The sequence below is a fragment of the Acipenser ruthenus genome, chromosome 4 (genome assembly GCF_902713425.1).
Source record: "Acipenser ruthenus chromosome 4, fAciRut3.2 maternal haplotype, whole genome shotgun sequence".
Lineage (NCBI taxonomy): Eukaryota > Metazoa > Chordata > Actinopteri > Acipenseriformes > Acipenseridae > Acipenser > Acipenser ruthenus.
This window is the reverse complement of record NC_081192.1, coordinates 79,138,289-79,162,565: the sequence shown is the minus strand read 5'-3', so window position 1 is coordinate 79,162,565 and position 24,277 is coordinate 79,138,289. Positions and strand designations below refer to the sequence as shown.

The following is a 24,277-nucleotide window of genomic DNA, read 5'->3' as shown; positions in this document are numbered from 1 at the left end:
CACTGAAGATGGTAGGTGCCCACCTGATGACCCCTGCAAAGTGCCTCACCCAGACCATTCCAGACGGTTTCCATGCTGAGGCGCTAGGGAGGCTGCAAATAGGCTGATCCCTGGAGACAGCATTACACTTTAGCCATCAACACCGGGCTAATAGGAAATCCATGTGATCTGGTGGAGGAAAACCACTGAAGGCTCATATATTACAGCAAAGATACGCCTTGGTTGGTGCACACAACTACTATCTAATCTTATCTTGACGAAAGTTGAATCTAACATTAGCATGAAGTAAATAACAGCTACTCCCATGTAACAAAAATCATAGTTTCTGGAAGTAATTTATTTGTTTTATATTTTGATATAATTTTATAATTTGTTTTATATTTTGCTGTCGGTCTTCCAAATAACCGTGTATATGTTTCAAACCCGATACAGAAAGAAAAGGTGTATTTAAAAATATTAAATTATCTGGAATAAAGTACTAAACACAGATATGAAATATGGGCTTTATATTATTAAAAAAAAATGTTTTTATTGTTTAGAAACCTTTAATATTTAGCGCAGCACTAAAGTTTATGAAGCCGGGAACGATACAAAGTACTGTCCTAAAAATCAATAATTGTACATTACAAACATTTTCAGGCTGATTTTCAAAGATTTTGCTCTGCTCCATTTTTTGTACGCTAATATGCTCCTAACTTAAGCTCTCGTGCAAACATTGATTATTTTCAATTGATCCATGCCTGGTTTTGCTACAGAGCACACAATCAAACATGCATGTATTCATTCTTATGGTAATAAAGGACATGACCTTTTAAATTCTCTTTGCTCTGTCAAACAGGAACATACAGTAATATTAATAAAAAATAGGTTGAAAGCAAAAAATAAATAAAAAATACACTTCAAGTAATTCAGCTTTTTGAAAAGATCAACCTCTCTAATGCTTTGTGTAAGTCACAGCTTGTGGTTTAATTGTTATTTTTAACAACCAATATGTTAAGATAAGATGTATGAGACCAACAAGGAGTTTAAAGCCAATATGCTGTTTTTCTTTTATTAATTATGAGTTCCCGTATAAATTAGGTGTAAGCTAGGCTATTTTTTTAACCTCCTCAGTCCTGAGACCAGATTTATTAAGAGGAAAATGAAATTTGGCTGTGAAACACGTTATTTGCTTTACATGAGACCACAAAAACATACAAAATATACAACCAATATTTGAGACCCTGAAATATTGAACATTCAATAGTATGAACAAGGATTCTCTGGCTGATGGTAGCTTGGGCAGTTTCACAGCTAATGAATACATTCATATTCAAATGTAAAACACTTTGGAATAAATTACTTCCAGTAATTATGAAGTTTGATATATATTTGTATTTATTTAATTTTTTTTTGTTACATAAAAATCTTTACATAAGATAACAAAGGCATGTTCCACATCAAAGTCCACACAGCTATATAATGTATTGTTTATTTTAAACAATGTATATATAACAGGAAATTGTTCTCACTTCCTCCCTTGCTCCTTTATCACTTGCTGTTCCTTTTTTTCAATGGGATCGACAGGGCATTTCAAATGAACCTCACTTTACCTGGTTACTTTCATACACTGTTGCTCCCATCTGCGGCATCATCAAAATCGCTGAACGCGAACATGCAAATGAGGCCACACCACGAAAATGCCGACCACTCTCACTAACGCAGACGGTAAAGCATTGGGCAAAGCACGTTACCAAAATCACATTACAGAGCAAAGGCAGTTTGCTCCCATTTGCACCAGGTTTTTTCATCAAAATCAGGGGCAAACACATTTTGCACTAGCGTTAGAGGTTTGTCCCGCATCAAAATCGGGCCCAATGTTTCATTCTATGTGGTTGATCTTACATTGTGTATGCCAGTAGCAGGCCTTAAAATCACAGCCTGAATGATTTATTATTTTGGAGTGTAATCCTATCAGGTTACTTTAAAGTGTAAGTATCTTCAAATTCAAATTTTGCATGCCGGCTGACTTTTTTTATGAAGTGGGTCTTTTTGCAATTACTTTTGTCTTTTGTGGGGAGTTCTGTGGTTAAATAATTTTCTATATAAAAAACAAACAAGTTCACCTTGCCTCTGAGCTGTCATGGAGCTGTTACACACAGTGAACAGATACAGGGCAAAAAAAATCTCTCCTTGCACGCTGTTAACAAAGCTTTCACGCACAATTAAATAGAAAATAAAGATTAAACAGAACGGAAACCTCAGAATGAGCTACAATGAATGATACAGAAAAGCAAGTTGGTTTACAGCAATCCAAATGGACTCAAATATCTATAGAAATGTGGTTTTGCAGTATCTCTTTCAGTTACTGGAAAGTTTATTTCTGAAACTGCTTTCCATGACAGTTGTGTGCCCTGAAGCTGCTTCAAGCTGGTGTGTTTTGACCGTCACCGCATGTAGGATTCCTGCCCATCTGCAGATTATTCATCAGCCCTCTCATTTACACTTTGCTTAATGAGGATAATGTCACTAATTGCCAACTTGTCTGGCTACCATGGCAATTTGTACATTCTTCTTTTCAGGCCACGGCACATCAAGCACTAATAGAATACAGCGTGCATTACTTTGGCTGTGCTATACTGCACAGTAATGAAACTGTTTATCATTTATTTTTTCTGAAGTTCTCCAGTTATTCTGACTCTCCTCTGACTCCTCAGCTAGTGTATTATTCTCTAGTGAGGATAATTCGGTTTTAATCATCAGGGCTATTTTAGTCCTGAGAAGACTATATTACACAAGCAGAAGAGTGGTTTGTGGTAATGTTTGCACTGCCCCCATTACCATTGTTTAGTTGAACTTTCCATTTATAATAAGTATACTTAGAGAGCCTGAGAAACAAATTATTAATGTTAAGAAGCCCTTTTTCACTCGATGAATAATATATGTGTGGCAAAACGGTGAGTTATGTTAAAACACTAATGCCATTCAAAAAGCAATTAGACGCTACCTTGAGGGCAGTGGTTTCCTAACCTTTCTGTGTAGTTTTACTTTCACAAATTTACATGCAGGTATATTTTTCACATTGAAATGAAAGCTCTTGTCTGTGCAGATAAAACCAAGAGTAAAAACAAAACAGCTAGGCTTGCCTGGAGAAGAGCATGCTGTGGAGACAGACAGCAGAGGCAGGTGATGCTGCACTGCCTGAGGAACACCACAGCTAGGTCAGCTCTGCTGAGAGATGGAGAAAGACACCATTGCTGCAAGAATGGAGCTTATAACATTGAAAGGTACTGCAAATGAAACCCTTAGTATTGTAATAAAGGGGGGGGGGGGGCTCTCTGTGTGATGATCGGCTTGATAAACCTAGTGCTACGCAGCAAATTATATCTTTCAATCAAACAAAAACTGCTTTTTTTAATTATATAAAGATACTTCATACTTGTGTCATTCCAAACAGGTTAATTTTATTATAAGCACATATCCAATTCATGTTGAGTTTAATATGTGAGGACATTCCAAAAAATAGGACATTAAAATAATAACTGCAGTAACACAATTAAAACACTTAATGTCTGGAGAAGAGGGTATTATATTTTTGCACCATACTTTGTATAATACTTTTTCAGGATAATTAACAAATATATTTAGGAAAAGTTATAAATGCACAGCCCCATATCTACCGGACAGGCAGAGTAAATTACATTTAAAAAACGCAAACGGACAAATTGACCACCTTGGTATTTCTAGTGTTAACAGCTTTGAATTGGGGTAAAACCTTAAGAAGATCGGAAAAGTCAGTCAGAATAGAAAAATAAGATTATTTTGCTGCTGGTGGCTAAGATCTCTTCTTTTTGTCTGCCTCCCCATTTTTGTTGACCACCAACTGGCACTGTTCATTGCATAGTTTGTTTTAAATTTTCGTTTGTATACAGAGCAGTATCTTCAATACGCACACAAATCTATCTAAAAACACACTGCTTTGAGAATTTAAGAAAGCGAATGGTTTTCTGCAGTATTCCCGGAATTCCAACTTGTATCCCCTAATTATGATTGAAGCCATCTGCTGCAACTCCTAAAACAAATTAATTCAGAGTCCATATCACTGTCCATTTGTAACAAAGGTCAATTACTTGGAAAAGAAGGAACTCCAGTTACACTTAATCACATGCAGTGCATGGGAAAGAACAACTGTGGACACTGGGCTTCCATCTGCCGTTGGCACCAGCTCCAAGGAAGATAAGTGTTCTGCTGTCCTTATATTCACAGATGTGAAGACCAGTCCAAAAATGGTATTACAGAATGTATTGTTTTGGCTTTAGAAAATGTCCTATATAACATAAACTAAAACCACATTCTTAAAAGTTTGCATGTGTTTTAGAAATAAAAAAATACACCTGTAGATCTGTTTGTAATTAACCAACTGAATAAGCATTGAATGGGCCACAAGGGAACTCAGGCCCACTGTAACTGCACATGCTAGGTGAATAGGGCCTTGTGGCAGTGTTGCAGTGTGGCAGGGTGAAAGCCCTGCCGGTGCACAAGTGTGTGTGGGTGTGGGGAATATTGGGTTGGCAGGGAGGGGGTTACATTTCTCCCTGTCAAAACATGTGGGAATGTGGCTGGAGCTGACAAGTGAATACATGATTAAGTGATTAATTAGGCTCCAGCCACAAGTGTATAAAATAGGTATTCACAGGCGGTAAGTAGAAAGGGTTAGAGTTGATGTTGGTGATTAAGGTGGAGAGCTGTGTTTCACATTTCGTGTGCCTCACACATGAGTAATAACGTAGTAACAATGGACTAATACATCTTTAACTAAATAAAACATCTACAGCAGATTCAGGTATCGGTTCTCTTTTCATGATCTATTCATGACAGTAAAGCCGTAAATAGACTGATGAAGGTAATGCAGCAGTGATTAATAAGCAGACAGACAATTACAATCCAGGTGCAATGTTGTTTAATGGTTTTTAAATCCAATGGCCTGATGGCAAAATAACAGTAAATAATAACAATGGTAATGAAGCAACGTGTTTTGCTTATTTGTAATCCGTGGGTTGGCCCCAAAATAATAACAGTCCAGTTTTTAGTTCACCCACACGTAACACATACACAAACACAAACACCAGTCCACAGTGCGTGCTCTAGTGCTCGTGGTGAATACAGTTCTTTAGTGATACAAAGTGCAGTGTTGTTGATCCGGGTTTAGTTCTGGCCTCTGGCGACAGCTCCGGATTGTGTTAGCCGTCCAAATAATCACAAACAGTATTATTGACGACAAACAAAAAACAAACAAAACACTCACGTTTCACTACACAGGTTCTCCTTCTGGTCATTTAAGTTAACCATTCACAAAGGAACAGATCACATCACTACGTCCCCTTTTTATAACGTCACCCATGACCCCTTAGTCAACGAGCGCATCCGCTCCTCCAATCCACGGATGCCACGTCGTTTCCTGTCCGGGTTATTGGTTTCGTGTACCGTAGCTCCGCCCCTTTCTAGATGGCCGACTTCCACCTAACCCTGGGAATAAACTGTCGTGCCATTTAGTCCAGGGTACTCTGTTCCCTTTACACAGCGCCCTCGCAGGTCGGGAGGGAGATCTAACACCAAGAATCATTCGATCTCTGTCACAGCACATAAAAATGCTATAGTACAATCCGTAAACCCTATAATTACCCAATGCAATTTTATACAAACTACATACAAATGTCAAATTGGATTCCAATTAGTTAGCAGTAAGTGTGGAATCGTGGTCAACTTATGCAGTGTGGTGGGGAAAAAAAAAAGATTTTACATCACAGAGTAATTTTAACAGGAAATATTTATTCACTTTTTAAAATAGCATTGAGTAAAGCTTCTATGGCAGATGAATGAACAATATCTTTCATGTTAGGGAACTCTATACAGCTACAAACAGACTCCATCTGGCCAAGTGCGCTTCTAATATTCATTCAACCATAACTGTCTGTAACTTTATCAGCTAATCCAAGAAAGGCATGAAAACAACATTCCAACTAAAAGTGTTGCTGTCATGCAACTCGGACGATGAATAAGTGAGATAAACTGGACCTTTGATGGCTTTAATGAACCTAAACCAAGACTTACAATAATGCAAAAGAAAATGAAAGTAAAATTCTATGAAAACTTATTCTCACATGTGTTGTATAAGTCATTAATTAAAATACCCATTTAGCCAGGATTTAAACATGTATTAATTAAATAACTGTGTAAAAACTGTGATAAAAATATGTTTCTCTTTCTCCCGAGTAATTTGCAGTTATACGTGTCTATACAGTTTGCATTTGTTGTACATTGGAGTTTAAATGTGTGTAAAGTGTGTATTTATGTCTACAGCATGCAGTAAGTGTGGCTGGATGATATTTAGTGGAACCAAGATTTGCATATTTGTTTGCCATCAGCTCCCTAAGAAAAAAAAAACAAAAAAAAAAACATAAACGAACGTTGTATGTAGTTAAACTGTGACTGATTGCATTCAGTGTTTTAACTTCTTAGTAATTGGTCCTTTATTACATATTCATTCACTCGAGGAAAGCAATTATGTTTGTAAAGCTTGAGCTCTGTCTCTGTCCACGGTATAAGGTGATTGTTTATCTCCATTAAGCAACGAACTTCGCAGATCTGTTTTTACTGCTTCCCAGTACTGTAAGCGAAGCAAACCTCTCCATCCCAAAGAGTTTATTTGGTGTGAAGGATAAATACATATTTTAATATACAATACTTTTAACTTACAACTATACTGACATTTATTATGCTTTGCATTCATTTAATAAAAATGGAAGGTTTAACCACCATTACTGATCCTGTAAATTAACTATCACCGTTCTTCTTTTGTTACAATTGTGAATAAATTGGGCACGGGAGTTAGCATTAGGTTTTTTTAGTATGGGGTATTCATACAGAAATATTCTCTCCCAACAAAGCAATGCCCCCCAGGCCAGGGGATCCATTTATTTATAATAAAATAAGAATATTTACGAACTAGACGAGGACATCTGCTCCATCAATGCTCGTCCAGTTCCTAGTAGCTGACTGATCCCAAAACGTTGTCAAGCCAAGTACCCAAGCTGGATTCAGCATCAACAGCATGGCTTGGTAATGCATTCCATACTCTCATCACTTGGTGTAAAAAACTGTCTCCAACCCTCTGTCCTAAGTCAGTCTCCACATAATTTACAACTGTGTCCTTGAACAATGCTGTTTGGTCCTCTGGGTTACTTTGAATCTAACGCTATCTTTGAGTCAGCTCTCTGTACACTATACAGCTATGGCCAAACGTTTGGCATCGCCCTATATAAATGAACTAATTTTGCTTCATAAAGTCACATGAAACCTGCTGAATAATGTTACATTAACATATTGAATTACTTACTACTCATGCAGTTTTCCATATACTTAACGAAAAACGTTAAAATACTGTACTACTATTATGGCTTCCGGTAGACGTTTGCGATATTATTTTGTAGTTTCTTTGATTACATGAGGTTAAATAAAAAGAAATCTAAATTATGTTCATATAGTTTTGTTTTTAAAATGATGTCTAAATCTTAACATTCTAGGTGATGCAAAACGTTTGGCCATAGTTGTAGTCCAATGCCTGCACAACCATTTTGCACCATGCTAGTTATTGTATATGAATAGAAGATTAAAATGTGAAAAATATATTTTATGGATTCACTGGGTGGGTCTTTGTCCACAGTCAGGATGTCTGATGCCTGACTTCATGTGTGGCTGCAATTGAATACAGTTTGGGAACCCGTGCTTTAGTTAACGTTAAAATCCGTTCCCTGTTTATCCATTAATGGAAGATGACATAATCATAGATTTAAATGATGACTGGGTAATCGCTTATTAGATATTACATTCATTTTAGTTATTATGAAAGTGCTTAATTTGCTGAAACACTCTCTGGAATTATTACATATTTAATGTATAGTATGTCAATCAATATAGTATAGTATAGTATATGTATTGATACAGTTAACCCTGCAATGTAAATGGTTCTGATAGTCTCTTCGGGTTCTAAATGTTAAATGCTCTGTAAAGGTTTGGTAACATATTAAAAGCCTGTCCTGTGTTTTAATGGGCTGTCACACATGATCAAGTCAAATGACATTACAATGAACTCAACTGATCTGTTCTGAATTAATTGTTTGCAATTGCCACTTGGGAAACACTGGTCTTAAGAGGCACTGTTAAAGCACAATCACACAGATGCCACTGACTGACACAATTGCTTCTGTTAACTAAAAAAGTCAAGTAGATCAACGTTTTCAGCTTTCTTTGGTGTACAGATCACTGTAGACTGCAAATCCTTGTACTTGTCTGCAATATATTTTTCTTTCTTTTTACTCTTTTTTGTTTTGTTTTTTTACTACACAGTAAATGTTGGTATGGCTGCTTACTCAAGCACTTAAAAAAATGCCAGCTTAACAAGCAGGGCACTCCAACTATTTATATTACCAAATAACAACAATTGATGTAAACCAAACAAGAACTAACTGAGCAGTATATGTAAACCCTCTTTGAATGAATAAGGTCCGGATGTGTGTGGTGAATAATCGTATGCATAGCAGTTACTGGATCAAAGGGCTTGAGGCTTTCTCCTATAAGACCATGTCGGAGCCATTGCCAAGAGTTTTGCTCTGGGGAACTGAACTGACTACACCATTTACTAAGGTATTTAGTCTAACTACTGGTGTGAGGGCACTTCATTGTTATGCCCCATAGTCTGTCAAACTCCCTCTATAGTGATTGGACCTGGTATTGTCTGATTTAAAAAATATAATTAAGACAGGCATGCCAATCTGTGAATTTGAGAGCTGTACAATGATGCCTGCCCCTGTATAGTAAATATATTAAAATGCTATTTTAATACATTATGTTGTTCTGAACTGTTGGCTTTCAGCTAAATTACATCTGCTATTGAATGCGAACTACCTGCCACTGTTTTTAAATTTCTCATTCCAGAAAGCTACATGAAGAGGCATTTACAACTATTTTGCTCATTGCTATATGGGTTAAAAAAGGCTTTTTTCATGAACCGTTGTGAGGTAGCCCATGACCACTTGTATGAAAACCTTTTACTATTGAGAGTCATACAAGAGTAATTAGACACACAATTTAATTTACAAAAGCATTAAATGCTTTGGAAACTGGCAGATGGCCCTTGAAAAAAAATCTCCCTGTGTTTATGTGTGGTGGGCAGAAGAGGGCTATGTGCAACCAGAGGGGTGCCAAGTCACATTGCCTGACACAAATCTGACGGGAGGAGGGCAGAAAAGACCCATAAACCCTGAGCATGGAGTCTACTGCTCCAAGTGCAAAGCTTTTACACAAGCACCCAATTCTCTGTATGTTTTCCATGCATAATTTATTATTTTTCTTCCGCAAACATACCAAAAGGTTTCTTATGAATATGTTTTAAATGCTCTCTGCAAAGGGCTGTTACTAAAGTAATGTTTCCATCTGCCACTGGGATGACTTGAAAGCGATTTAAAAATCAGACTTGTTGATTTCCATCAGCAGCAGAACGAGATCAAAGCAAGTTTGGATTGTTGGCTGCCAGAACTTGATCAGCGTCCAATGCAAACCACACGAGAGGTAGGTTTTAAATCGCTGACTGCAGAAAACAATTATGCAGGCAGACCTGTCAGAAATATTGGTTAGTGGTTATTTATAAGTAGCAAAAAAAAACAACATGATAAAATACTCTACATAAAGGTGATCTTTGACTTGAGTGGTTTCATTGTGCAGATGGAAATGGGGCATGAAGCATGCAAAAAGACAGCAGGGCTAGCAGATATGCATCATATAGTTGTGCTATGAAGCAGGACTGTAGGATTAAACGCTTTGCCTGGTGCTCATTACTATAGATAATCTGTAGCTTGGCTAAACATTTCAATAAAGCAAACTCAAGTGTCTTTAATAAGTGCCATAGCTTTTGGTAAATGTGGGAGCAGCACTCAGACAGTGACTCAGAACTGTACATAGAGGCGTGGGTAATGTTTCATATCCATGATCTGTGGATATGAAACAGATTTCATTTTATAGTGCTAATGGTGGTCAGAGCTCTGACGTTATTAGGAAGTTCTGGTAAATCTACAGTAATCTAATTTAATTAATTTCCCAAGTGGTCTGATTTGCTTTCTTGTTCGCAATGTCCTTCAGCTCTCCATGACTAATCAACTTGTGGTACAACACAGTACAATTGTAGTATTTTTTCTTTTTTTCAGCACAAATGTCTATCATGTTTTTGCAGTGCTTTTTCAGATTACTTACATATGCTTGCTCTTGAAATAGTTAAAAAAAAAAGCACTTCAGAAGTTTGCTTGTAAGAAGTTTAATAACATTTTTGTTCTGACAGAAGCACAGCAAAGACATTGACTGGCGGACAGATGGACAGACAAACATATAACATCAAAAGGAGCCATCTAAGACACACACAATGGTAAATATAATTTTAATTATGTTGTGTCAGCTATATCAGGCAGCAAAAAATATTCATTGAATGAGACATACTTGTATTTGATTTATCTCATATGCATCCATTTGAAATTAATGTGGGGTCCCCACGTAAAAGCACAGCCATGTGGTGTGCAGGGTGAGTCATGAAGTGCAGGTTCGTGTCCTGGCTCTGTGAAGTGGCCAGTTCGCTGGGGATTTATAAGGGAGCATTGTATTGGCTCTGACGCTCCCGTGGGTCAGGGATTGTTTCTCCTCATCAAACCCCACTAGCCAGGCACCCAGTGAGCTCAAAAGTGGACATCTGCAGGGCTGGCCTTTGTCCTCCCAAGGTTGGTAGCTCGCTAACATCTGCTCACGAGTTCCTGGGTGTAACAGAGGAAGCTGGCTTGCTCGTGGGATCGGAGGATGCCCACTGAACCTTCAGGTCTCCTGAGCTGTGTGGGGAATTGCTACGGTGAGGTGAAACAATTATTGGACATTCCAAATTGAAGAGAAAAATTGGGGGTAAAATAATTGGGCACACTAACATTTTAAATAAATAAATAAGTAAATACAAATAAAATTAAATAAATTGAAATTAATGAAGTAACCAAGTTTTATGGAACAGTCTGTGTCTATTCTCTCAACAGTAATAGATTTGGTCAAAACACTCAGACCAAATCTATTATGCAATATTGTTTTCTGGGAGTAAATTTGTCCTCACTTCACAATTGTACTGCAAGTAAAGATGTATTGTGCCATGTTCTGTGCTGTAGTTGTTATGTAAAAGTGACTGCAGTTATTAAAGCGGGCCCAACTGGGACTGAACTGGTGATTCTGTAGTTATTAACATGGCATAGTAGGATTATTTAGGTTATTTGAATGACGTTTTCTACATTATATAAGGCCTACGTTTAATTAAACAGAAGAAAAGCACCCCAAAGTGCGACAAACAAAAGCATTTCAAACAAATGCTCAACTAAAGACATTGGTTTAATACACAACTGCCTGGGGCAAATAAAATAAGGTAGAAAAAGGGTTACAGGAGCAGGGGAGCAAAAATGATTAAATTGTCTGAATACAGCCACCAGTAGGCCCAAAGGAAATAACCCAAAACATCCTGAAAACACTTTCTAACAAACTCTGCAAACAATAATATGGACAATGACATAGCCGATGACATATTCACAGATTTTCAGTATCACAACTATTCTTTTCATTGGTTGTGTCTGTTAACCAATCTGGACAGCTTTTTACCGGTGGATAATTCAATATAAAAAAACACAAGAAACAGCTTGCAGCTCTTTCAAAAACCTTCCTACATTTTTCTATGGTCCTACCATGAATAACGTATTGGTTCACATTGACTCAACAAGCCTTTACAGATTGGTATGACTCTTTATAAAAACGTATTGTTGTTAGGCTGTGAGTCACCTAAACATGGGCATAAATTAGATGGTCACGGGGTCAGTAACTTTTAGGGCATTCAAAGTCTGGACATATCTTTTTGCATTCCAATGCTGCAAACGACACAATGGAAAATATGGGTTCTAAATAGGCACCCTATGTATAATTTGATTATGATTCAGCAGCTGATAAGGCTTTGTGAATATTAACAGGAATGAAAGTTAACTTTTGTTTTGTGCGCGTTTCACCTGTCTCTTACTTGCCGTTTGAACATTAAAAATCGTTATATAGCTGCAGTTTCTCCTCTGATATAATTTCCAGGTGTACTAAAAAAGGTCCTGTGAAAAAACCATGCTGTTCTCAGAGCAGAGCGCGTCCTGTCCAGACCAGAGTGATGTGCGGAGCTCTGCAATCCAGTTTCACAAGTAATATTAGCACTGGTAAATCACTAGTTTTGAATAATTGTTGAGGCCATTATTATGAAGATAATTAGCTAGACATGCAAGTAGATATTTTTTTTTTTTCTTTTTATTAGTTTTTATTATTTTCTCCCCAATTTGAAATGCCCAATTATTTTTAGGCTCAGCTCACCGCTACCACCGCTGCGCTGACTCGGGAGGGGCGAAGATGAACACACGCTGTCCTCCGAAGCGTGTGCCGTCAGCCACCCGCTTTTTTACACTCTGCAGACTCACCGTGCAGCTGCCTCAGAGCTACAGCGTCGGAGGACAATGCAGCTCTCGGGCAGCTTACAGGCAAGCCCACAAGAGCCCGGTCAGACTACAGGGGTCGCTGGTGTGCGGTGAGCCGAGGACACCATGGCCAACCTAACCCTCCCTCCCCCCGGGCGACGCTCGGCCAATTGAGCGCCACCCCCTGGGAGCTCCCGTCCACGGTCGGCTGTGGAATAGCCTGGACACGAACTTGCGACGTTCAGGCTATAGAGCGCACCCTGCACTCTAGCGAGTGCTTTTACTGGATGCGCCACTCGGGAGCCCCTACATGCAAGTAGATTTTATTTGTATTTTATTAGATTGCAGCGTTTTGTTCCCCGTGTACAAGCTAAAATGGCTTTCAGTTTAAACTCCATTAAGGGCTGTGATTTTATGTGGCCTACACTATGCTAGAAAAATATGTATCCTATTTCTTCAAGTGGTTTATTTTGTTTTAAAATTAAATTACTATTTGCTGTTTACAAAATCATCTAGAGACAGAGTAATCACATGGTATAGTTTTCAAGAAGTTTTGCATTGCTTTAGTCTTGTTTTGGTTCAACTTTATCTTTACTGTAAATTAGCATGTCCTCCAACTCCATGACTGGTATTCATTTTAAACAACATGACATTAAATTAAAACTATGTTGTTCTTCTAACCACAGGATTGAATGAGATTAATATCCATGCTTCTTTTTTTCTGCGCTGATTTATGGTTGTTTTAATACCCTTAGCAACAATTGCTAGAAGTAATTACCTTACAACTATTTTTTTCTAAACTCTGTGGTGAGGGTGATACATCAGAGGCAATTCATGTTGGCCTTGTTCAGTCCTCCAAGGTTCTGAGGCTGTAATGTGTTTACTTTGCAAGAGTAGGGTGATGTATTAAAGTTTAAATATTTAAACTGCATCCAAAAATCAGTTCAATGCATTAGTATGGGGAAATTGCACGTCATGACGGTAAACTATTTTTTGTTAAACTATCATACCTATAGGTTGAAAGCCCTTGAAAGAAGATGATTATCCTGCCTAAATGTTTCAAATAAATAAGATGTACTAAAGGAGGGGAAATTAGGACCAAGCATTTTTCAGTGGGAAGCTCCCCCAGGACCAGGTGTTTTTTGGCTGTATTTGACTCTCTTCCTATAAAAATTCACAAAAAAAACATTTTTTTGTAACAGCATCTTGGAAATGGTGTCCTTTTTTCAGAACACTCTGAGAAACATTATAAAGTACTTCAGAAAATATATATATATATATTTTTTTTTTTTTTGCGTTCTTCTATGACCCGAGGGACCTTTCAATACTTCCTGAAAGTTTTTTCACCAGAAAAAAAATGGGTAAATGATGATTTACAGTAAATATGTTTGAGAATCTAGCCAAATTGAAACAGTACCAGCAAGAAAGAATCTTGATAGACTCCGTCCAGGAAATTTATAGAACACCCTTATAAAAGTTTACTAGGTTACATTTGCACCGTCATTTTGCGGTTTCCCACGTTTTCCCTGCACTTTTACTATATTTAAAAGGGTACTTACTGTTTTGGTATGTTCTCATTGCAGTGCTGGACTGTAACACTTTAAAATGTAAGCTTTTCATAGCTAAGATCTGTGATCTGTAACATGGATAAGGCTTGTGATCAGACCTCCCACCTCAAGTGATTAACTTTTACTTTTTGTAGCAATGAAAGGCTGTTGCTCCTGTTACTTAAACATATGCAAACCCCCAAAACAAAGCAACAGCTTGTAAACCATGGAAGCAGCACTGATGTATGACCTATGTCTCATACAGGAACATGTATCCGACTCCTTTGCGACTCCTGATACTGTAAACTGCATTGCTCAAGTCTTGTTTTCATGATAGGCTGTCATCATCACTTTCCACGATACATGAAAAGCAGAGACACACAACCTTGCCTAATGCTTCAAAAATATACAGATGTTCTGCAGTTGTGCACTGTTTCAGCAGGTACAGCTAAATTATGAGAATACAAGCTCCCAGTCTTCCATGGGCACATGTCAATTATTTTAAAAAAAATGCTTTTATTACATTTTATATGGCTCAGCCACACAACTGGCCCTCAGAATGGCAAGGCAGCTGACTTACATAGCTCTACTCACAAGACTGTGATATACAATGAACATGTCACATACAGAATTGAAGAATTCAAGGCAGCACACATGGTGGCTTATTGCACACCATACTAAAATGCAAGTCACTGCAGAGTTGCTTTATAGGTTTGTTTAATCCTGTGACTATGTACCTATGTACTGCTGTTGTACCCTTGAGCAAGGTACTTTACCTAGATTGCTCCAGTAAAAACCCAACTGTATAAATGGGGAATTGTATGTAAAAATAATGTGATACCTATATAATGTGAAATAATGTATAATGTGATATCTGTATAATGTGAAATAATGTATAATGTGAGATCTTGTAACAATTGTAAGTCGCCCTGGATAAGGGCGTCTGCTAAGAAATAAATAATAAATAATAATAATAATGTAGTACAATAACCTGCACTGGCCTTCAGTGGCTAACCGATATAAGTTGGCCAGTTTTAAGATTCTAACCATGTGAATGTATTTATAAATATTTATTTATAAACAGTGCACTCTGAAACATGGTTTTGTGGTCCATACCACTCTGGTTGTGAAGTGTGGCCAGAAGTTTTTGCTATTGACTTCCCTTACTTAGGGGTGCATTCCTCACAGTAATATTGAGTTTTCAGATGCCCAACATTAAAGCTTAAGGTTTTAGGGATCAACATACAGTTTGTATGATGTGCCACAGCTGGATTTTATTGGAACATTTTACAGCTCTACGGAATCACGCTGGATTGCATCAACCATCTATTCCCAGTGATCCCTGGATTACCACTAAAAATAGGCGGTTCACAACTGCTGTAAAATGCTTGAATAACATCCAGCTGTGGTTTATATGTTAAAGGCTGATCAATCAACCCCTTAGTATGTTTCTGTCTTTAGATTTAATAAATAATTTGTATTTACTTATGTATACAGTATGTATAATATATAATGAAATTGCTCAACCCAAATCGCATTTGAATAGTTAAAAAATGCAATACCTAAAAAACAAACTTATACATATGTGCAACCACAACTTAAATAAATAAATAAATACACGGAAGTGAGGTGTGGCGGTTTTCTCTTTCTTTTTTGTTTGTTTGTGCAAACCAGCGCCCAGTCAGATGGGCCGGAGAGAGAGTTTTGGAACCTGTACTGTAGTCCAAAGCTACATACAAGTACAACGAAGAGACTAGTAGTGCATGTGTGGGGTACTTACATAAGATTGGCCAGCGCAGTAAGTGTAGCTAGCGTGGGACTGGTAGTGGAGGCTGGCCCGAGGAAAGCTGTAGGTGTTCCAGGCAGCCTGGTTACTGTTCCACTGAGAGGTAAAGCCTGGACTCATGGTCACTCTCGACTTACTGCTTTGGTACGCTCTCACTGCAGTGCTGGACTGTAAAAGGGGGAAACAAAATAAATCCATCAATGTCAGACCTACACGCCAACCTCTTCTATTTCCTTCAGCCCTGCCCCTTGAAGCTGTGCACTGAAAAGCTTCTTCCATAACCCTGTTAAAGGGTGAATTTTGTAACGCTTACTGTACTGAATTTCAAGGGGCTGCTCAAATTTCACATATTTCAAATGTATTCATCAACTTAATAACAACATAAGAACATTAAAAAACGAGAGGAAGCCATTCGGCCCATCAATGCTCATCTGGTTCCTAGTTCAGTGATTGTTCCCATAACTTTGTCAAGTCAGGTTCTTAAAGGATCCCAGGATTCAGCATCGGCAATGTGGTAACACTATAAATGCAATATAGTATATTACAAGAAACTAAAATACCAAGTCTTTCTTGATCTCTTCAAGACAAAATTATGATAACGTTGTATATGAAAGTTAAAAGTGTGTTAGTTTAAAAAGCAGCCTTATTTAAGAGTTGAACTAAAGAAAAGAAACAAACGTGTTGTTAGCTGTGTTTTTTCAAACAAACTTGGAGATAGTTCAATTCTTAAATAAGGCTGCCACGTTTACATTTTTAAACTACCTGGAGTAAACTGAAAAGCACTGTTTAATGATGGGTGAGCTTTGATAAGAAAATACTATATAAAATAATTACCTTTAAAAAAATGACTTCACATTTATTACAGCACCAAGAAATACATAATACACTTTTCTAGTCAGGAAAAAAAATAGAAAAGGAAACGATAAGAAGAAAATAATGTGGTTTAAAAAGACTAGAAGCAGGTCACCACGATGTGAGCAGTGACACACTGACACACTTCACACAGAGTGGCTAAGCTGCTCCAACAAATGCACCGCAAAAATAAGATAGTTATCACAGTAAACAATTAGCTTGTAAAGAAAGGAGTGATGTGTCAAATAGATGGGCTGAGCAAGATATTCAATCGCAACTTCAAAGCAATATCCAGAACAGAAAAGTTTATGAGGAACCGCCTTCCTTTGCTTTTGAAATGAACTAAAACAAGAGAACAACTAAAGCTGTGCAAGAAAAGAATCAAAGCCTCAAAAGCACAGTGGAAAAGGGTTAAGATCCACAAGAATAAATCCCTAAGGATGTATGATTTTGTAATAGAAGCAGTTAATGTCAGCCATTTTTAACCAAAGCAAACTTTTTTGACTGGCATGAACTGAAATTTGAAGGCATTCGACAAGTACTGTGCTTGAAAACAAAATGCAAGCATTCTAAACCTATTGAGCCACCTGATGCTACAATGACCAACATGAGTGTGTGTCTAAATGCAGCAGATAATGTAATTGTTTAACTATAACTAGTGTAAAGAACTAAAACTGAAACTACTACATCTTTACCTAGATGGCGTTAATAGTAACTTCACACATAACATATGCTGGCTATAAAAATGGTGGAACAGACAGCTTCCCAATAAAGGTGACAAAACATGCAAATACTGTAAAACTGCAGTACTCAACTTTTCTGAGTAACAGATTAATGTACTGCAGTTACTGTGAATCCAGAGCTTGATCAGTACAGTGCTTGATTTAAATTCTGGCAGTCACACAAAATGATGAGGTCATTGCAAAAAACAGAATTATGACTGGTGGAAACTTAAAGCAGGAGGAAAGCATACTGGCTGTTTAAAGGGGGTGCATGAGGTTATTTGTAGTTATTCTGCTGGTGCTGGAACAGCATTTAGCCCTGGAGGCATCTGGCACCCGTTGAATTACATAGTGCTTTGTGTATTTGAAGTTCTTGTATCCACCTATATAAACCCCACTGTGTTTTCTCTCAGCCTGGGTGATTCACTGTCCCTGGTAGATGAAGTAAATGTGTGTGACATTAAGTCAATCAAATTCAGTGGCAGAGGTTTTTTTTTTTTTTTTTTTTTTTTTGTCTTCCAAGCAAAATTCTCAAATTCAAAAGGTAAACACTGGCAATCGTACCCAAATTGTATTTTTAAGATCATGCAGTTCTGGTGCATAGTTTACAAATGGACACCCATGGTTTTCCAAGTAATCTGGTTACCCCACCCAAGTGATAAAGTGATGGAATGAATTGAAGACTGTCTCCAACACAATGTCATTTTGGCAAAATGGCATATTGCTCCAGGCCTATTTGCTTTAATAGCACTCAACTGCGTTGTGAAATGTAAAAAGAGAAAACACCAAAATTATTGTGGCTGTACACAAAGCCAGTACTCACACACACATTAATCCAACACATGTGTGTTTCATTCACCATAATCAGTTTGTTTATTCAATGACAGCCCATGAATCAACTTCAAGTCTTACAAAATTTCAGCTAACATGAAATAAAAATATTAGGTTGAAGCTTTGGGGTTTTATGCTTGAAGAAACTCATACTTGAAAGGCCTTTGAGATTTTGCGATTTTACTTCGGCACCAAAACGTATTCACATAGCTATTGAATATGCTGCAGTTTCAAATACACATGTATTATATTAATTTTTTCACTAGGGATTACACCAATTTAAGACTTTTTTTTATACAAAATAAGTATTGAGGAGGCTCTATTTTGTCACCTTAGTCTTGCATGGTAAAATATATGTAAAGAAAAACTAGAATTGCAGACAGTCAAGAGGCAAAGCAAGATCAGATGGTTAAATTAAAGACTTAGATGTCAGTTATTATGTGATTGCAACAAAATAAATTAAAAAAAACAGCTGGAGACAAATCATTCAGACTGCTCAGTGGATTTTCTAAATGATTATTAAAAATAACGTGTGGGATTTACTCTACATGTTGAAAGCAGCAGGTTATCCTCAATGTTAATACACTGTTTACAAATTATACCTTGTGGAACTAACGGCAACCAGTTAGCCTCGGCCTTTACACTGTTTACAGTTTACACAATGTAAAAGGGGCATAAAATCCCTCCGCTATATACTTACCACACATTGCTCTAGCTCAGGTTATACATGCACACTACACTGCAATGTACATCAATGGAGGAAAAAATATATACAAATAAATAAATACATTACATTCAGGCTAACGTCACTATAACAAACCCCCCTGGGACCTGGAGAAATGTTTGTTATATCACTGTGTTCACTATAATAGGGTTTGGTGTTTTTCTGTATCAGAATAATGACAAAATGGCAAATTTGAATTGAATATATATTACTTTTATAAAGATTCCTTCACATTGGTTAACATTTAAACAGTATTGTGACAAGGTACTCGTGTCACATGTGGGTAACCGCATTACAAGACAGAGAGACTTGGGAGTTGGACTTCAAATGTCGGCACAGGCACGCGGGATCTTGTTGAACCTGTTTCCACATAATCCCCCCTCCGTGGTATGTTTAAGAGAAAACAGTAAAGAAATGAAAAAGGAAAGAATGTACACTTACATGCTGAATACAGTAATTACATGTCCTTTCTCTTGAAACAACTATCCAGGGTAGATTGCTCCTCACGCCCGTTGCCTGGTTGCAGTTTGTGTGAAGATGACTGACAGGCAACAATTGCATTCATCATGCATGACTTGTACTACAATAGGTTATCTTTGAATTAACGTTATCTATGAATTAGTCAACCATGGTCTTTGAGACAATAACACACTTGACACTGGAGAAAGTTCAGTATCAGTCAGTACTGAGATTGTTGTATCCGGGTCGATCCTGTACATGATCGTTCTAATAGGGCTAATTTGCATTGAAAAAATCGGTTCTTGCTGTTGGGATCATTAAAAACGGGTGTTCATTATAAGAAGGGTTTGTTATAGTGAAGTTAGCCTGTAATATAAAAGGTTGCCTGAAAACATATCAATCAATGTTTTCTGAGAATAGCATACAATCAGTTTTTGGAAGCTTCTTGCAAGCAAACCAGTTGCCTTGTGAATGGTGTGCTTGGGGGCTACATATATATATTGTAGTGGAGGACAGAACCACAAATAACCTGTGCAAAAACAACATAATAAGAGAAACTCATGCAGGGCATCTACAGCAACAAGGAATGTTTGGAGGGCCAAATTCAGCAAACCATTTAAATAGCACGGAAGCATGTGGGAACCCAGCTCTCTCATTATTGTAGCTGATGGCTGTAGTTTTAACAGATGTTTACTGTGTGAGGGAGTATACGGCTTTGATAATAATTTCATGTTCGTTTATATACAGTACAGGGTATTTTATTGATTTGTATAACACTTTAATGGTATTAAGGACTCAAAATAATCTAAAAATCTAATAGGTTAATACTCCCATTCTAAAAAAGCGACAAAGCTTAAATATACTATACCACGTGTAAAAAGTGCATATTTGTTAATTAGAATAATTACTTTTTTTTACATGAAATTGATGTCGCCCAATTTGCATAACACTATTACTCTCTCAAGAACTCTTCTTCCGAGAGTTGTTACTTTTCGAAAAGAATATTGCAATAACTATAGTAATTTTTTTAGCTTTGGTTTATTATCGGTAAGGCTACAATTTTGGCACAGTCATTTTTAGTACATTTCACAGGCGAGGTATGGCAAAAAAACAAAAATTTAAGTAAAGTTCACCAAATAATGAATAAGATATGCCAAAGCTGTTCAGCGAGCCTGTGGCGCAGTCATGCCCTGCCCCTGAGGGTACAATAGGACTGCACACACACTCAGTGTCATTTTTTCCTTCAAGCATGTTGCAATCATGGACGGTTAATGGTTACAATTCTATTTCAGGGGACCAGGGTTATGATAATAACCTAACGTTCCCTTTCAAGTAGAAAATGTAACCATTATCGTATGGGTGAGTATACCAAAGCTGTTGCAAGGGCAACAGAATGTCTGGAAAGCATCAAAGCTAAGCCGAGAGGCTGCCTTGAGGGTTACCATACGGAACCCCAGTAACAAGTAGCTAGGGCAAACAAATTGAGGGAGAAACTCACCTCCATGCCTGTGTTGTAAAGGTAGACTGGGAAGCCACCCTTAAAACACTAGTTCCAAAGCCAGGGTTTTGAGGATCTACATTTAGTCTGTAGAACCTAGTGAAGGTATGGGGAGTAGTTGCATATGTCCTTGACAAATGCACTCTGGAACAAAGACCACAAAGTGGCCATGTCCCTGGTGGAATGGGCAGTGAGCTTTTCTGGAGGGGGCAAGTTTGCCATCTCATAGGCAGTCCTCACTGTGTCTGCTAGCCACTTGGACAGCCGTTGCTTAGACAGGGCTTGACCATGGGACTTCGCCATAGCAGACAAAAAATTGTTCGGACTGCCTCCAACTTTTCGTCCTATCAACATAGTATGCCAGAGCCCGCACTGGGCAGAGCGTATGGAGCTGTCGCTCTCTGTCAGACTGGAAAGGAGGTGGATGGAAAGCCTCCAATTCCACAGACTGGTTGACATGGAATGCCAAGATTGTCTTCGGCAAAAAGGCAGGATTGGTACAGAGCGTAATCTTTGTCCTGGCATCTGTAAAAATTAAGCATGCTTTCGCAATAAAAAATGCCTGCAGCTCACTCACCCGCTTTGATAGCAAGCAAGAAAGCCGCTTTAAATGATACAAGTTTCAGTTCAGCCAAATGCAGGGGCTAAAATGGAGGCTGCATAGGTGCATTAAGCACCACGTTTAGCCTCCAGTGAGGAACAATGTCCTTCATAGGTGGCTGAAGCCACTGAGCCCCTTTCAAAAATTGCTCCTCCAGGGAGTGAGCTCCTGGAGAGACAATCTTGACATGGTAAGCGGAAATAGCTGCCAGATAGACCTTTAATGTAGAGGGGGATTTCCCCTCGTCAAACAGGTCCTGCAGAACTTGCAGTATTACTGCCATGGGACTGGTCATGGGGTCAAACCCACAAGGCAGACACGACCCGTACCCATACTAGGAATGAGTGGATGGTGCTCTGGTATTTATGCAGGGTATCAATAACCCTGTAGGAAAGTCCCAGAATGCTCAAATGCAGCCGTTCAAGTGCCAGACCCAAAGCTGCAGGCTCGGTGGGTCGGTATGCCATGAGGTCCCCCGTGCCTGATGGAGCAGTCTCCCATCATTCTCCTGCTCACTGGTAAATCCATCTCAGTTACATATGTGAGCAGGATGATGATGGAAAACGTAGTTCTGAGAGGTCCATGTGGGTACATGGAAGCCATCTTGAGGCAAGGAATGCAATTTAAAAGTTAAAAAAGTGGTCAAAATGTAAAAAAAATTATAATAATTAAAACAACACACACCTTACGTAAACTGTTGTAGCAACACATGGGAACATGTAACACAGTAAAATAAAAAGGTCCTTATGTACCCTTTAACTCTCTTTCTTAAAAAATCACGAAAACTCTATTTTTTACAGTTTTACATCTTGGAAATGGTGTATTTTTTTTTTTTTTTCGAACACTGGGGAACATTATAAAGTACTTAAGAAACCATGCAAACTTTTCACTCTTATTCAATACAATATATATATATATATATATATATATATATATATATATATATATATATATATATATATATATATATATATATTTTACATTTTTAAAAATGTTTTATTATGTTTTCTGCTTAGAGATAGCTGTAGGGGGTGGTAACCACTTACAATGATATGATTTATGATTGTCATTTAAGAATACAAATACAAAGCAAATATATTGATCACTGCTATTAAAAATGCATGCTAGTAAGCTTAATTTTATTAAAACTATTAAATTAAAATGGACATCTAATTTCTTGTTTAAAATGGACACTCGCTCGCACCGTCTTTGTTTTCGAAAAATTACTGCATAATAAGTATGCAAGTAAAGTAATGAAAACACGACAATCAGTGGTGGTGGCATGGCAAGTCTGCAATGACAGCGATGCCAGACTTTCCATGATAAGGTGGAAGGAGGGTGGAGTTATATAATAATAGTAAAGAGTAAATAAATCACCATTAGGTTATGGAGTGCACTGACATGAATGGGAATGAATGTGCATACAGATTGAGGGTAGCTTACATACAGAGTGAGTTGTAAACTAGGAAGGAGAAGGGTAATTTGTTCCTGTATTATGGCATGTTGCCAATAAAGATATAATACCCTACAAATACCCTGTAGATAGTGGCGACCTTTCAACCATGCGAACTGCAACTAGCATTTGTAATGAAAAACAACTATAGTACTTTTACAAAAACCTGCCTACTTCTTCCTGAAAGAAATCATAATAATAATAATTATGATTAGTGGTTAAAGAAAAGGCCTTATAACCAGGAGGTCCCCGGTTCAAATCCCACCTCAGCCACTAACTCATTGTGTGACCCTGAGCAAGTCACTTAACCTCCTTGTGCGCCATCTTTCGGGTGAGATGTATTTGTAAGTGACTCTGCAGCTGATGCATAGTTCACACACCCTAGTCTCTGTAAGTCGCCTTGGATAAAGGTGTCTGCTAAATAAACAAATAATAATAAAAATAATCATTATAGTGTAACTTGCACTAGAAACGCTTGTTTCAATTCTGTCCTTCTCTTTTTGGCACTAACCTCCAACACGGGTGCTACTTGGAAGCATTGTTAATGTTTCGTTGTTTTTGCATGTCTTACTGAGACTCTGCAGTATTTGCAGAAGCCACTGGCTGTTTCTCTTGGATCAGCAATTAGTCACCCTAAAAAAAGACTTTACTTAGCTATTTACTTTCACTGTTTAAAGATGCACTCTATTAAATTACTTATTAAATACAACGGAAACTGAAAAAATTAGCATGAATCTAAAGCTTTGTATTTTTTATTTATAAGGGAGTTCCTCTTAATTATGCTACATTTTAAGGGGTCATTTTATTTATTAACTGTGAACAAGTAGCTTTCTAATACATTCAATATTTCCCTTTTATGGGTTAGTAAATATAACTTATTATTAAATTAAACTGTTAGTAAATATTATTATTATATGTAGGATTGTTGTTTTTCTGTGTCCCCGTCCGTCCCCACCCCATGTTTTTTTCACCTTTAAGAATTCGATTGATCCCTGCTAGCCATTTAGTTGCTAGAATTGGGTTAATGTACATGTTTTGGTGCGTGCAGAATGAAGAAACTGCATACAAACGAGGGTGCAACATTTTAGTAAGCGATTAACCGATAATTTATAAAAGAATAAATGCAGGACAGACTCTATTACAATCACTATTCGTAACTGTATTAACATTAATACAGACTAGCCATTTATTAAAATGTTCTGCTCTTGTTTTAGCGTTCTTAGTTCTTCATTCTGCATTTAATGACAAAGTAAAGA

At 37.5% G+C, this 24,277-nt stretch overlaps 1 protein-coding gene across 2 annotated transcripts in view; it reads right to left on the bottom strand.

The window, feature by feature from the left end:
- LOC117962749 (RNA-binding motif, single-stranded-interacting protein 3) overlaps positions 1-24,277 on the bottom strand; it is a 379,650-nt gene that overhangs the window by 244,882 nt on the left and 110,491 nt on the right. For both annotated transcript variants that reach the window (XM_059022898.1, XM_059022899.1), the window contains one exon: positions 15,876-16,049. In XM_059022898.1, the coding sequence (XP_058878881.1) occupies positions 15,876-16,049 (174 nt within the window). The remainder of the gene's footprint in view (positions 1-15,875; positions 16,050-24,277) is intronic.